The sequence below is a fragment of the Chrysemys picta genome, chromosome 11 (genome assembly GCF_011386835.1).
Source record: "Chrysemys picta bellii isolate R12L10 chromosome 11, ASM1138683v2, whole genome shotgun sequence".
Lineage (NCBI taxonomy): Eukaryota > Metazoa > Chordata > Testudines > Emydidae > Chrysemys > Chrysemys picta.
In genome coordinates, this window is record NC_088801.1 from 79,287,305 (window position 1) to 79,301,656 (window position 14,352).

The 14,352-nt window shown below is 53.9% G+C and overlaps 2 protein-coding genes across 2 annotated transcripts in view; one reads left to right on the forward strand and one right to left on the reverse strand.

Annotated features, from left to right (window-relative positions):
• The window catches only part of LOC135972145 (microtubule-associated protein 2-like), a 957,474-nt gene that overhangs the window by 25,790 nt on the left and 917,332 nt on the right, over positions 1 to 14,352 (forward strand). The gene's annotated exons all lie outside the window — the stretch shown is intronic.
• On the reverse strand, positions 7,727 to 13,530 carry LOC135974199 (maestro heat-like repeat-containing protein family member 7). Its single transcript, XM_065561245.1, has 8 exons — positions 13,373 to 13,530; positions 12,630 to 12,785; positions 12,133 to 12,255; positions 11,434 to 11,533; positions 10,958 to 11,020; positions 8,334 to 9,946; positions 8,110 to 8,201; positions 7,727 to 7,968 (listed from the first exon to the last, which is right to left on the reverse strand). The coding sequence occupies exons 1-6, from the start codon at positions 13,484 to 13,486 to the stop codon at positions 9,711 to 9,713; spliced, it is 792 nt and encodes a 263-aa protein (XP_065417317.1). The 5' UTR covers positions 13,487 to 13,530; the 3' UTR covers positions 7,727 to 7,968; positions 8,110 to 8,201; positions 8,334 to 9,710.

The following is a 14,352-nucleotide window of genomic DNA, read 5'->3' on the forward strand; positions in this document are numbered from 1 at the left end:
TTAGACTAACAGGCCTGTAGTTACCCGGGTCACTTTTTTTCCCCTTCTTGAAAATAGGAACCACATTAGCTATTCTCCAGTCAAACGGTACCACCCCCGAGTTTATGGATTCATTAAAAATTATCGCTAACGGGCTTGCAATTTCCCGCGCCAGTTCTTTTAATATTCTCGGATGAAGATCATCCGGTCCGCCCGATTTAGTCCCGTTAAGCTGTTTGAGTTTGGCTTCTACCTCGGATACGGTAATGTCAATCCCCACTCCTTTATTCCCATCCGTCTCGCTTCTACTATTCCTCAGCCTTTCATTAGCCTCATTAAATACCGATGCAAAATATTCATTTAGATATTGTGCCATGCCTAGATTATCCTTAATCTCCACTCCATCTACAGTCTTAAGCGGTTCCACTTCTTCTTTCTTTGTTTTCTTCCTATTTATATGGCTATAAAAGCTCTTACTATTGGTTTTAATTCCCCTCGCAAGGTCCAACTCTACTCGGCTTTTTGCTTTCTCACTCCATCTCTACATGCTCTGACCTCAATAAGGTAGGTTTCTTTGCTGATCCCCCCCCTCTTCCACTCCCTGTACGCTTCCTGTTTTTTCTTAATGACCCCTCTGAGATGCTTGCTCATCCAGCTCGGTCTAAATCTCCTGCCTACGAACCGTTTTCCCTTTCTTGGGATACACGCCTCTGACAGCTCCTGCAACTTCAACTTGAAATAATCCCAGGCGCCTTCCACAGTCCAATCCACTTCCCTAACCAGTCTCCTTAATTTATTAAAGTTAGCCCTTTTGAAATCGTAAACCTTAGTCTCCGATTTAATTCTGTTAATCTTTCCATTTAGTTCAAACTGAATTAGCTCATGATCACTTGAGCCAAGGTTGTCTCCTACAACCATTTCCTCAACGAGGTCCACACTACTCACCAGCACCAAATCTAAAATGGCATCCCCCCTCGTCGGTTCAGCAACTACTTGATGAAGGAATTCATCAGCTATTACGTCTAGGAAAATCTGAGCCCTATTATTGTTACTAGCATTTGTTCCCCAATCTATATCTGGGAAGTTAAAGTCTCCCATGATTACACAGTTCCTATTAGTATTTACTTCCCTAAAAACGTTAATGAGTTCTCCAGGCTAGATCCCGGCGGTCTATAGCACACCCCAAGCACTATCCCAAGGGAGGCTCTAGTAGTTCTTTTACCCAATGTGAGTAATGCCCAGACAGACTCCGTCTTATCCATTCCATCGCTTATTATTTCTTTACAGTTTACCTCATTATTGACATACAATGCTACTCCCCCACCTTTACCTTTGATCCGGTCTTTCCTAAACAGCACATACCCTTCCATACCTGTACTCCAGTCATGACTACTATTCCACCACGTTTCAGTTATTCCTACAATATCCAGTTTCATTTCTCGGACCAGGAGCTCCAATTCCTCCATTTTGTTACCTAGGCTTCTCGCATTGGTGTATAAACATCTTAATTTATGCCTTTAGGCTTCTCTCACATTCATTCTCCCATTTGATATGGACACCGTACTGCTAGTATGACCCATTAGTCTGGTATCCACCCCCCCTCCTTATGTCCAATCTCTTCCCCCTGGCTGTATCTGTTCTTATCTCATTGTCCTCCCTCTCAATGTTATAGTCTGGTGTGGAGATTAACTGGACATCTCCCAACCGTCTCCCCCAAATTCCTAGTTTAAAGCTCTTTTGATGAGATGAGCCAGCCTCCCTCCCAGAAGTCTATTTCCTTCCCTACTCAGGTGAAGTCCGTCCCGTGAGAACAGTTTTCTGTCCCCGAAAGCCTCCCAGTGGCCATACATCCCAAAGCCCTCTTTATAGCACCACGCCCTTAGCCAACTATTTGTCATCACAATCCTGTCACCCCTTTACTGCCCTTCTCTAGGAACAGGCAGAATCCCACTGAAGATGATCTGAGCCTCGAATTCCTTAAGCGTCTTCCCCAGCCTGGCATAATCTCCCTTGATTCTCTCTAGCGAGAACCTAGCCGTATCATTTGTTCCTACGTGAAGGATGATCAAGGGGTTCTTACCTGCTCCTTTTAGGATCCTTTTCAGCCGCAAGTCCACATCCCCTATCTTAGCGCCCGGGAGACAGCACACCCTTCTGTTCTCTGGGTCCGCCCTGGTTACAGGCCTGTCCAACCTCCTCAGTAAGGAGTCCCCAATCACATACACTTGCCTTTGCCTGGTGGCAGTGCGATCTACTAATCTATCCCCTGTTCCCTCTAGTTGCAACCCTTGTCCATTCCTATTTTCCCTTATAGTCCCCCTTACGTCATCCTGTATCCTCCCGGGACCCAGAATTGGTGCTGTCTCCATCAACTCCTCCCCTCTTTCTATGGGACTAGCTGCTCGTCTCTTTTTCCTCACCCTGCTCCCTTCAGTTACCACCTGTTGCCCCCCTTCCTCGTTCTCCAAACACCCAAACCTGTTCCTGAGCTTTATTTCTCCTTCACTGGCCCTCCTTTTCCTTTGCCTGTTTCTCACAGTCACATGCTTCCACTGCCCTTGTTCTCCCCCCGACATTCCCCCCTCACAGGTCTTAGCCCCTGCTACCACCTGTGCCCCTGAGCATTCCCCTTCAGCCCCCACTTGCCTTTGCTCCATCAGGTGCTCGAACCCCCTTCTAAACTCTATCAGGGTATCTACCTGCATCTCCAAGCTTCCGATCTTTTCTTCCAGCAGTTCTATTAGGCGGCATTTCATGCACACATACCTCTGTTCAGGTACCGCTGCTAGGACCATGTACATACTGCAGCTGCCACATGCAATCATCTGCATTGTGTCACCTGCGGCTTGGCTCATGGCTGCTGTTGCCTGGGCCCGCCTGCTCAGCTGTGCCCTCTGCACCTGGGGAAACACAGCACACAGGGCACCACGCCCTCCTGCCTCCCCTTCCACCTCCTCCAATGGAACTCCCACTGAAACTCCCATTAGCAGCCCTGTTCGCTGCTCGCAGCTGTTGCCGCTGCCTGGCTGGGTGGCCGCTTTTATAGGCCCTCTCCTCAGCCAAGCTCCACCCCCTAATCAGGGCTCAGCTGCCCGCCCAGCACGCTGCCCCTACAGGCCTCTACACATACAAGCAATACAAAGACAGATGCAAATACAGGTACCTTCTCCTCCAATGGAACTCCCACTCAAAGATCTGTGTGTGTCAGGGCACTGGGGTTCTGTGTGGGGCATTGTTTAGTTGTGGTGGTGGGGCTGTGGGGAAGGGCACTCGGAGGGAGAGAGGAGAAATCTGTGTGTACTGGGAAACTAGCGAGTGGGGGGTTCTATGTGGGGTGCTGATGTGTATTAAGAGTTACCAGCTGGATTGAGGACTGATAGATTTGGACAGAATTTATATTGAATGGGCAAATGAAAAAGATCGCAGGGAAAAACAGTAAGGTTAGTTTAGCAGTCTTTGACATTTCGACCAATAAAGAAATTAAAATGCATTTGTAATTACATATCTTATTCTTGGCTGATAATTTCAATTTAAAACACAAACTTTTGTTTTTCTTTTTTTACTTATGATGTCTCTATCTGAAAACCCATATAAATTGACACAAATTGCAAATTACAACTTTTTAAATGTATAAGCATTTTACTCACTTGGGCGCATTTGCCTCATGGCACACAAATTTGAACTCTGCTTCAAAAATTTGCACAGAAGAAATTTTTCTTTTACCTTAATTATACTATCTTAGGAGCCCGCTATAACATAGTACCAAGGTTCAATACAAAGTCATATAAAAGTGATACAAAAATGCATAATGCAGAGAGTTATCTACAACTGCATTGATTGACTGCTGTGTGCAGTAATATAGTGACCCCTGGACCTACAGGCTTTTTTAATAACTCGCCTTCTGTGAAGCATTTCCCAGCAGCAGCAATTTCCTTAGAAATTTTAAAGCTTACTTTAGTAACTGTATCGTTCTCAGTGCTCACTTTCTTGAAAATTTGCTGTTCTCTACTAAGGTTTTTCGCTAAACTGGCTGCTTTAATTATTTTTTCATTTGGGCTCAATTTGGCGAGATTGGGATGCTTAGTTTCAAAGTGCGACCGAACGTTGTATTCTTTCGGAACGGCTACCGTTTCGCGACACACGAGGCACAGTATTTTGTCTTTGGAAATAGTACATAAGTATTTATTCGTCCATTCAGTGTTGAAAACTCTGTGCTCTGATTCTATTTTTCTCTTTTTTTTTTCACTCATGGTATCCATTATGAAGCTCAAGATTTTGTTGAATAAATTCACACACAAGGGAAACACTCACAGTCACACACAAAGAGAAGAGATATCTCACGGCGCATGGCACACTAGCAAGGCACTGACGGCGTGTGGAAGCCTGTAGGTCCAGGGGTCACTATATTACTGCACACAGCAGTCAATCAATGCAGTTGTAGATAACTCTCTGCATTATGCATTTTTGTATAACTTTGATATGACTTTGTATTGAACCTTGGTACTATGCTATAGCGGGCTCCTAAGATAGTATAATTAAGGTAAAAGAAAAAAACCCCACTCGCTAGTTTCCCAATACACACAGATTTCTCCTCCCTCCCTCCCAGTGCCCTTCCCCACAGCCCCACCACCACAACTAAACAATGCCCCACACAGACCCCCAGTGACCTGAAACACACAGATCTCTGTCACTGCCCAGCATCCCCCAACAGGCCCCCACTGCCTAGCACCCCAAAACACACAAACCTCCCCCACTGCCCAGCACTCTCCACACCCTCAAAGCCCAGCACCCCCCGCACACCTCCCAGACACTCACTCCACCACACCCTTCCCCCTTCCCTGGCCGCACTCACCAGCCCTGCTGGGAGGTCTCTGGCTCCTAGGGTGAGAGCGGCAAGGGGAGTCTCCAGTGGTGAGCGGGAGCCGGTTCGCGGGAACCAGTTGTTAAATTTAGAAGCCCTTTTAGAACCAGTTGTCCTGCGCGGGACCGGTTCTAAAAGGGCTTCTAAATTTAACAACCGGTAAGTTGAAGTGACCAGGACCGTAGCTGGGGGGGAGCAGAGGGAGCGGCTACTCCCCTTGAGCACATTATCCAAAAGTGGCGCCTTAGGAGCCGATCCCATGGGTGCTCCAGCTCTCCGCCCCGCTCCCCGGCCCCAGCTCACCTCCACTCCGCCTCCGCCTCTGAACACTCTGCCCCGCTTTCCCCCCCCCGCTTCCCGCGAATCAGCTGTTCGCGCGGGAAGCCTGGGAGAGCAGAGAAGTAAGCGGCGGCTTCGTGCTCAAGCCCAGGGAGGCGGAGACGGAGCGGAGGTGAGCTGGGGTGGGGGGAGCCGCCCGCGCCACAGCAGGTAACCCGGGGGGAGGGGCGCCCAGGGGAACCGCTCCCCGCCCCAGCTCACCTCCGCTCGGCCTCCCTGGGCCTGAGTGCGAAGCCGCCGCTTGCTTCTCAGCCCTCCCAGGCTTTCTGCGCGAACAGCTGATTCACGGGAAGCGGGGGGGCTGCAAGCTCAGACTGACCCGGTGCTCTAGGCACTGCGCAATGGCAGTGTGGCCCGGCTCCAGCCGAGCGGCGCGGCTGTAGCACCGCCAGCCACCTCCAGGCAGCGCGGTAAGGGAGCAGGGAGGGGGTGTTGGATAGAAGGCAGGGGAGTTCAGGGAGGTGGTGGTGGGGTGGATAGGGGTCGGGGCGGTCAGATGGCAGGGAACAGGGGGATTGAATGGGGGCAAGGGTCCCGGGGGGCAGTCAGGAAGGAGCAGGGGTTGGATGGGGTGGTGGGAGGCAGTCGGGGCAGGGGTTCCAAGGGTGGTCAGGGGACAGGGAGAAGGGGTGTTTGGATGGGGAATCAGGAGAGGAGTTGGATGGGGCGGCGGAGGGCAGTCAGGGGACAGGGAAAGGGGTGGATGGGGCAGGGGTCCCGGGGGGGCATCAAGGAACGCAGGGGGTTGGATGGGGCAGGAGTCCCGGGGGGGTGGGCCAAAAAGCGCTCAGGACGGGGGCGGTGGCTGAGCCCTGTGTCCCGCTGCAGGGGGGCGAGCGCTCCGTGCTCGTGTCCCGCTTGGGGCAGTGGGGAGGGGCAGCCGTGCGCGCGGGCTCCGTGTCCCGCTTGGGGCCGGGGAGGGCGGGGTTGGAGGCGCGGCGGTGCGCGAGGGCTCCATCCCCGTGTCCCGTTTGGGGCGGGGGGGGTGTGGCGGCGCGCGAGGGCTCCATCCCCGTGTCCCGTTTGGGGCGTGGGGGGTGGAGGCGTGGCAGCACGCGAGGGCTCCATCCCAGTGTCCCGCTTAGGGCGGGGGCGGGTGGAGGTGCGGCGGCGCGCGAGGGCTCCATCCCCAAGTCCCGTTTCGGGCGGGGGGGGTGTGGAGGCATGGCGGCGCGTGAGGGCTCCATCCCAGTGTCCCGTTTGGGGCGTGGGGCGGGGATGGAGGCGTGGCGGCGCACGAGGGCTCCATCCCCGTGTGCCGCTTGGGTCGGGGGGGGTGGAGTCATGGCAGCGCGCAAGGGCTCCATCCCCGTGTCCCGCTTGCGGTGTGGGCGGTGGTGGAAGCGTGGCGGCGCGCGAGGGCTCCATCCCCGTGTCCCGCTCTAGGGCGGGGGCGGGTGGAGGTGCGGCGGCACGTGAGGGCTCCATCCCCATGTCCCGCTTGCGGTGCACGGGGGTGGTGGAGGCGTGGCGGTGTGTGAGGGCTCTATCCCCGTGTCCCACTTGGGGTGGGTGGGGGTGGAGGTGTGGCAGCACGCGAGGGCTCCATCCCCATGTCCCGCTTAGGGCGTGGGCGGGTGGAGGTGCGTCGGCGTGCGAGGGCTCCATCCCCGTGTCCCGTTTGGGGCGTGGGGCGGGGTTGGAGGCGTGGCGGCGCGCGAGGGCTCCATCCCCGTGTCCCGCTTAGGGTGTGCGCGGGTGGAGGTGCGGCGGGGTGCGAGGGCTCCATCCCCATGTCCCGCTTGGGTCGGGGGGTGTGGAGTCGTGGCAGCGTGCGAGGGCTCCATCCCCATGTCCCGCTTAGGGCGGGGGCGGGTGGAGGCGCAGTGGCACGCGAGGGCTCCATCCCCTTGTCCCACTTGCGGCGCGGGGGGGGTGGAGGCGTGGCGGCGTGCGATGGCTCTATCCCCGTGTCCCGCTTGAGGCGGGGGGGGTGGAGGTGTGGCAGCGTGCGAGGGCTCCATCCCCGTGTCCCGCTTGGGGCGGGGGCGGGTGGAGGCGCGGCGGCGTGCGAGGGCTCCATCCCCATGTCCCGCTTGGGGCGGGGGCGGGTGGAGGCGCGGCGGCGCGTGAGGGCTCCATCCCCGTGTCCCGCTTGGGGCGGGGGCGGGTGGAGGCGCGGCGGCGTGCGAGGGCTCCATCCCCATGTCCCGCTTGCGGCACGGGGGGTGGTGGAGGCGTGGCGGCGCGTGAGGGCTCTATCCCCGTGTCCTGCTTGGGGCGGGGGGTGGTAGAGGTGTGGCAGCGTGCGAGGGCTCCATCCCCATGTCCCGCTTAGGGCGGGGGGGGGGAGGCGTGGCGGCGTGCGAGGGCTCCATCCCTGTGTCCCGCTTGGGGCGGGGGTGGGGCCGGCAGCACGCGAGGGCTCCGTGCCCGTGTCCTGCTTGGGGCAGGGGGGCCGACGGCGCGCGAGGGTGCAAAAATATCCTTGCGCCGGCGCCAGCATTGGGTTTGGGGGGGCGCCTGAAAGCCCCGCCACCGCAGCTGGGCTCAGCCGCCCGCATTGCTGGCTCCTGTCGGCGGGCAGGCACGCCACTGCGGGCCGTATGTTGTGCAGGCCTGCTATATGGCATGAACCTGTTAGTCCCTCGTAGATTCGTCCACACTGCATCTACTTCTGCTGTCAAACCTTCTCGTGGCTCCATAGCATGAGAGGGCTAATGCACAGATTCCATCTCTTCCTACAAGGTCACAAAGAATGTAACAGAGATCGGAGGCTAATCAGAAGAAAGGGAAAAGGTCAATAATGCCGTGGCTGATGTAATGAACCAGCTGTCTTGCAACTCATCCTGTTATGGAAGGAAGGCAGAGACGTGAGAGAAATGAGATTGCAAGGTGCCCCAGACATATATATGGGGCACTGCCAGTTGTGAGAATATGGGACTGAGCAACGCTTTGCAATCTCAGTTCAACAAGTCAACAAAACTTACCTCAGCAAAGATGGCAACTGAGGTGAGCGTGTGCTTCTTCCTGCCCCACTTGGGCCTTGGGCCTGAAATCCTTCCCTCTCTCATGTGGGGCTCTGCAACATAAATACCCATGAGTAACAGGGACAGCAAGCCCTACAGAGCAAATCCGTACGGCAGATGGTAGAGAGAATAGCTTATACTATCTATCTATCTGTCTATCTATCATTACATGTTAATTCACTTACAGCATCTAGGCCTCCCCATTGTAGCTGAATGGTTCACAGTCAGAAGCTGGGATGTATCTGTTGAGGGGCTGGATTGTAGGATGAGAGTCCATGCACAGGCTCAGGCCAATGTCTTCCTATGTCACTGTCCAAAGTCTGGCACTAACATTCATATTCAGGCATCTAAACGAGTGGATTGATTTTCAGAGGAGCTGAACAGCCACGGCTTTGGCAGATTCGAGTGAGAAGTTCTTGGTATTCCGCATTTGAGAAAGTTCAGGCCATTTATTTAGGTGCCTGAGTGTGGCATTGCAGCGTCTGCCATGGGTCGTTTACGATGAATACGGAATCAACATCATCTCGGCACGACAACCAAGTTCAGGATCTAATCGAGCTGTATCCTCTCTGTACTGCTGTACGGTTGCGAAACATTGGGACTGCGCCACTCAGAGTGGGCAAAGCTGGAGGCTTTCCACATAAAAGGCCAACGTTGTATATTGGGCATAGAGTGGAATGACTTCATTTGTAAAGCAGATGTTTAAGGTCGCTCCGGTCTACAGACTACTGGGGCCATTGTCCGCAGACGGCGTCTTATGCTTTTCAGACATGTCGCGAGTATGCCACAAGATGTTCCGGCGAACGCCGTTTTCTGAGTGGCTCGTAACATCCGAGAGACAATTCCACCAATCAAGGGTTGCAGGCAGCCCAAAGGCAGGCCCCCTATTACATGGGGGCCTCAAGTCTATTCCGACGTTGGGCTCTCGGCCCGTCAAGCACAGGAACGGATCAATCGTGAACAATTGAGTGAGATTATATAATGTCAATGGATGGAGAGATGAAGGGTTTTATTTAACTGTCCAAGGGGAACTAGAGGCCTGGATCATACGAACAGCCATATTGGATCAGACCAGTGGTCCATCTAGCACAGCATTCCATCTTCTGACACTGGCCAGTGCCAGATGCTTCAGAAGGAATGAACAGAACAGGGCAATTTATCAAGTGATCCATCCCCATCATCCAGATTCCATCTCTTCCTACAAGGTCACAAAGACTGTATCAGAGATCGGAGGCTAATCAGAAGAAAGGGAAAAGGTCATTAATGCCGTGGCTGATGTAATGAACCAGCTATCTTGCAACTCGTTCCATTATGGAAGGAAGACAGAGACGTGAGAGCAAATGCCCTTGGTTTTACACTAACAGTCTTGTCACCTTTTTGTTTAGCTGGAGCCAGTAGCCATCATTCTGCTGAGTACTGGGGTCACTTAAACTCATCCCCAGCTGCCTACATCTCATGGGGAACAATGCAGGTAATTACCACAGGATCATGCAGGCACTGGTTTCGGGGCTGGAGTGGTGGCTCAGCTGACCTCCTCCAGTCACCAACTTCTCTGTGGGAACTCAGGGCCCTCCTGAGTCCCATCGGTGGATTTGGGAAGGGTCCGGGCCACCCAAGAGATCTCTGTCAGGAGCATTTTCCCTCTCCTCCTGGCCAGTCAAGCAGCAGAACAGGTTCCTGAATCTAGCTCCTAGGGTCTGAGGTGACTGGTTTCTGCCACCATCCCGAACTTGCTGAATGGCCCGTGAGACACTGACACGGACAGAGGAATCCGGATCTTGCTGCAGGCCACTGAGAGCTGAGACAGAGAGAGGAAGCTCAGGTCAAAACACATATCGTATTAGCATGCCCTAGCACCTGCACCATGGGCCTCTGTATCTTCCACAGGGGCGGCTCTATGTTTTTTGCCACCCCAAGCACGGCAGTCAGGCGGCCTTTGGTGGCATGCCTGCGGGCGGTCCGCTGGTCACGCGGATTCAGCGGCGTTTCTGTCGGTGATCTGCCGGTCCCGCGCCTTCAGCGTACCTGCTGCCGAATTGCCGCCGAAGCTGCGGGACCGGCGGTCCTCCCGCAGGCATGCCGCCGAAGGCTGCCTGACTGCCGCCCTCACGGCGACCGGCACGCCGCCCCCCCGAGGCTTGCCGTCCCAGGTACGCACTTGCTGCGCTGGTGCCTGGAGCCGCCCCTGATCTTCCACAGCAACTAACTCCTCCCAGATGCTCTGGACCCACCAGGGCTATCAGTGTCATCGCCAGCTGATAACCGCTTAAGTCCTCAGGGACATCTGCCCTTGGCAGCACCATCTTCCACTGCATTCTGGGGCATCCACCTCCTTAGCACCATCTCCCTGACACATGCCAGGGCCTCTCACCCTGCCTGGCATTTACTTTCTCCTGGTAAAACCTTCTGGCACCTGGAGATGGAAGTGACGCCTGACATCAGAGAAAACAAAGCTGGGACTGATGTCCAGGCTCTCTCAACAGCTACCTCTGGCCACGTCTAAATTGAACTCAATGCAGCAGCATGGCAGGGGAGTTGCACTTTTTCCTAGACTGGTTCACAAGTGGGAGGGATAGCTCAGTGGTTCGAGCATTGACCTGCTAAACCCAGGGTTGTGAGTTCAATCCTTGAGGGGGCTATTTAGGGAACTGGGGTTTAACAAACAAACACACACTATCTGGGGATTGGTCCTGCTTTGAGCGGGGGGTTGGATTAGGTGATCTCCTGAGGTCCCTTCCAACCCTGATATTCTACAAGGAGCATGAGCTCTCCTTCCACATGCAAACACAGCCATGTGGCAACTACTTACACTGAAGTATCAGCTCCTTCTCTTGCCTGACCATGGCGGGCTCTGAGCTTTGAACAGTGCAACCTGGAACGTACAATGGAAATGAATCTTGCAGGAGTTTTCACCTCCCCTGGGGCTACCTTTTAAAAAATGTCAGTCTTTCCAACAAGCAAAACAGCTTTCAAGTGGTCCCTGGGATAATCAGACAAGTCCACAAGCTCCAAGACAAAGAGGCTCATGTCTTGGAAGATACAGAGAGCCTGATTGCCACTGGCTATGGTATTGCTGCAGTCCCACAGGGATTCCAGTCGGTGGAGCTGGAGGGTAGGGTTGTAACTTGCTCCAGGCCTTTTGATATAATCCCCAGCCCAACTGCCTCAAGGGCAGGAAATCTAGACATTAGGATCCCAGGGGGTTAATTCTTGCTGCTAGTGCCCTCCAAGCAGAACACGGGACAACCTCTCAGATAGAAGTTGCTTAAGAAAAGTCATGGTTACCGATAAAGATGGCTGCTGCCCGTCGTATTGGAGCCTGGGGGCTTTGGAGGTGATCCAGACATTGGAGCAAGATGTCAGATACGCTCTTGAGCTTCAGCACCTAGGAATAGAAACCAAAGAAGCTTCTTGTTGCTAGGGCCGCAGGGTGAGGAGAAGAGAGATTTCATCTCCAGGTAGCTGCTTGGCTTGGAGGGGTGGGAAGAATGCAGCTCTCATCTCCATGTATCCTGGGGGCGACCATCTACAAGTGTCACCAGACACATTGCTGGTGTCTGAGCTGCTGGCACTGCAGGGCTGGAGCCTGGCACTAGAGAACACTGAAGCCCGGTTGTATGGGCTTCATCTGGGGAGGACATTAGAGAGGGTGCAGAGCATAGGAAATACGGTGCAGAAGTGGCCAATGGGCTGGGGTAAGGTGAAAAATGGGGACATCCAGTTTCCTGCAGGATTCGGAAGGCATTTTTGCCATCAACCGATTCTTTATGTTGTGAGCTTTCACCTCCGTACTGAACTCCTGGCCAGGTCTGGCTGTTCAGATCTGACAGGCACTGGGAGGAGTGGGGGAGCTGGGTGCTTCTAAGAGGAAGCCAGAGTGCAGTATGCTAGTACTAGACATGCAATCAGAGCAGTGAGTGAGGGAACATGTTTCCGGTCCCACCTCTAGAAGCAGCACTCACGAGAAGCCGATTGTTCACTTACAAAGTGCTGGCAGATCTTGTCCACCACCCGGGGATGGGTGTGCCAAGCCTTCTTGCTGTTAATCTGCTTAGGACAAGACCATCCCAGGAGCTGAAAACACCCAGCCAAGGCTTTCTGACACCTCTGCAACACAAGATGGGACAAGGAGAGTTTGCATCATGAGAAGAGCTGGAATCTGTGGTCACTCTGCAGTGAAAAGCCAGCTGAAATGATCAATGAGGGAAAGGAATGTGGGGGTCACATGGTATCCTGCTGACCCTTGGTGTCTCTTTGTTCCTATTAGTGGAGGCTCCTGGCGTTTGATCTTAGGAAGTGGCTGCTGGGAGCCATAAAACATCTCCACTTGTGTGTCCATTGAAGGCCAGGGAACTTGCTTGGGTAAGCGGGTAGGGCTGAGATTTTTCACTTTTGGGAGGCGGCTCTGGAGACAGATCTAGCAGGAGAGCTGGAGCAGTCAGGGCCTGCTGCACCAGGGAGCACATGGCAGCGGGACTCACCTTGCCCACGTCAGGGTCCTCGTCCTGTAAGTGAAGGAGCAGTGGGACCAGGCTGCGGGTCACTTCCTCCTGCAGCAGGGGCTTCTGCCTCCTCTTCACTGTGTTAAGCAACTCTGTAAAGAGCATGATGGCAGCAGAGCGCACCTGGGGTCTCACCTGTGATGGACACACAACCATGAGGGGATCTCACCGAGGGAGCTTCACACTCTCCTTACAGGGTGAGCTCGGCACAATGCAAACCACAGATAGGGGCCAGTCTGACTAATAACTCCATGGTCTGCCCACCAAGAGGGCACCCATTTGCAGAAAGGTTTGGGTGGAGGGGCAGACAACACAGGTTAGGACAGTGGTTCCTAAATTTCCCTGGAGGCCTCCTGTAAGTGCTGACTCCATCCACAGTGAAGGGCTCTTTGGAGGGTTTCTTTAATGGGTTCAACACTTTCATCGTTTCATAGCATTTAAGGGTCATTCATTCATCTAGACTCCAAAGCACAGGACATTACATTTCACCCCATGACCACTACATTGAGCATGTTAACTTGAGTTAGATTAAAGCATATCAGTCCTCAGGAGACCAAACGGTTGCATGCCACACACAGCGAACACGAGAGACCAAGGTGTCACCAATGCCTGAGGCCCAGGCAATGGCTCGGAACTGATCAGGTCAGATATGCCACCACTACGACTCCAGAGTCACAACACTGCCTGGCTGGGGATGGGCAGGTCAAGAGCCCCTGACTTACAGCATCGAGTAAGGGGATTAGCTTCCTGGCCACGCTGGTGAGCTCACTCCCATCCAGGCTCTGCAGAAGGTTCTGAACAGCTGAGATGGCCTCCAGAATACTCCCATCATCCATCTCATCCGAGCCCCAAAGGATGGCAGGCAGCAGGGCCTTGACTTGTTCCACCTACACACACACACATGCGGGGGGCTCATCAGATCTCCCAGCCCTCCAGTGAGTACACGCCACAGTGCCAGGGCTGTGTTTATTCTACCCCATGGCACCAAGTCAGAGAGAAGCTCCGTCTCCACAGTCGGAGGCGTGGTGCTTTAGAATCAATGGGGATGCCTGACGAGGCAATCAGTGAATCCTAACCCCATCCCGGGTCGTTCTGGTGTAGGGTGGGCAAAGCTGTGGTTTGCTTCGGGGCTTTTCTCTCTTTTCTACGTGCTATTAATTATTATTATAGCAGATGCTGGCAGCAATCTCCATAGTTAAGGCTGGTACACAGTTTCCATTCTAGTTGCTCCTTTTGATACGCTCCTAAAAACATTCCCTTTTTGGATGGAAATGTTCCATGCTGTCTCCCCAGTCAATTGTGATTTTTTCCTGGGGTGATTGCGTCTCTGAGCTGTAGGGCAGTTTTTCCACTTACAAACAAACAAACGAAAACTTCTAGCCACCTTCTTTTCCCATGCAGACAATCCCCCAAAGGGTGAAACTTGGGGAAAAAATCAAACCTGGCCCATGGGGAGTCCTAGGTGAGAGCTGAACCCTCTGCAAAGTTTGAGAAACTTGGACCTGATAGTGCAAGGCATTGAAGTATCATTTGGGGGCAGGGTCACAAACACTCTTTAAGAGAGTGCTCTGCCTCTCTCAGGGCCAGAGACTTTGGGGCCAGCCAGCTCCATGCATTAATCAGATGCAGCGGAGGAGGAGAGAACTATTTTGGGCTGTCAGGAAGGAAGGGGAAGCAGGAGCAGGGGGGAGTGGCTCCTAGA

Coding starts and splice junctions, on each gene's coding strand:
- LOC135974199 (XM_065561245.1), bottom strand. CDS start 13,486: ATGGATGATGGGAGTATTCTGGAGGCCATCTCAGCTGTTCAGAACCTT. Junction 12,786..13,372: donor TAATCCCCTTACTCGATGCT/GTAAGTCAGGGG, acceptor TGTCCATCACAG/GTGAGACCCCAGGTGCGCTC. Junction 11,534..12,132: donor ACAAGATCTGCCAGCACTTT/GTAAGTGAACAA, acceptor TTCTATTCCTAG/GTGCTGAAGCTCAAGAGCGT.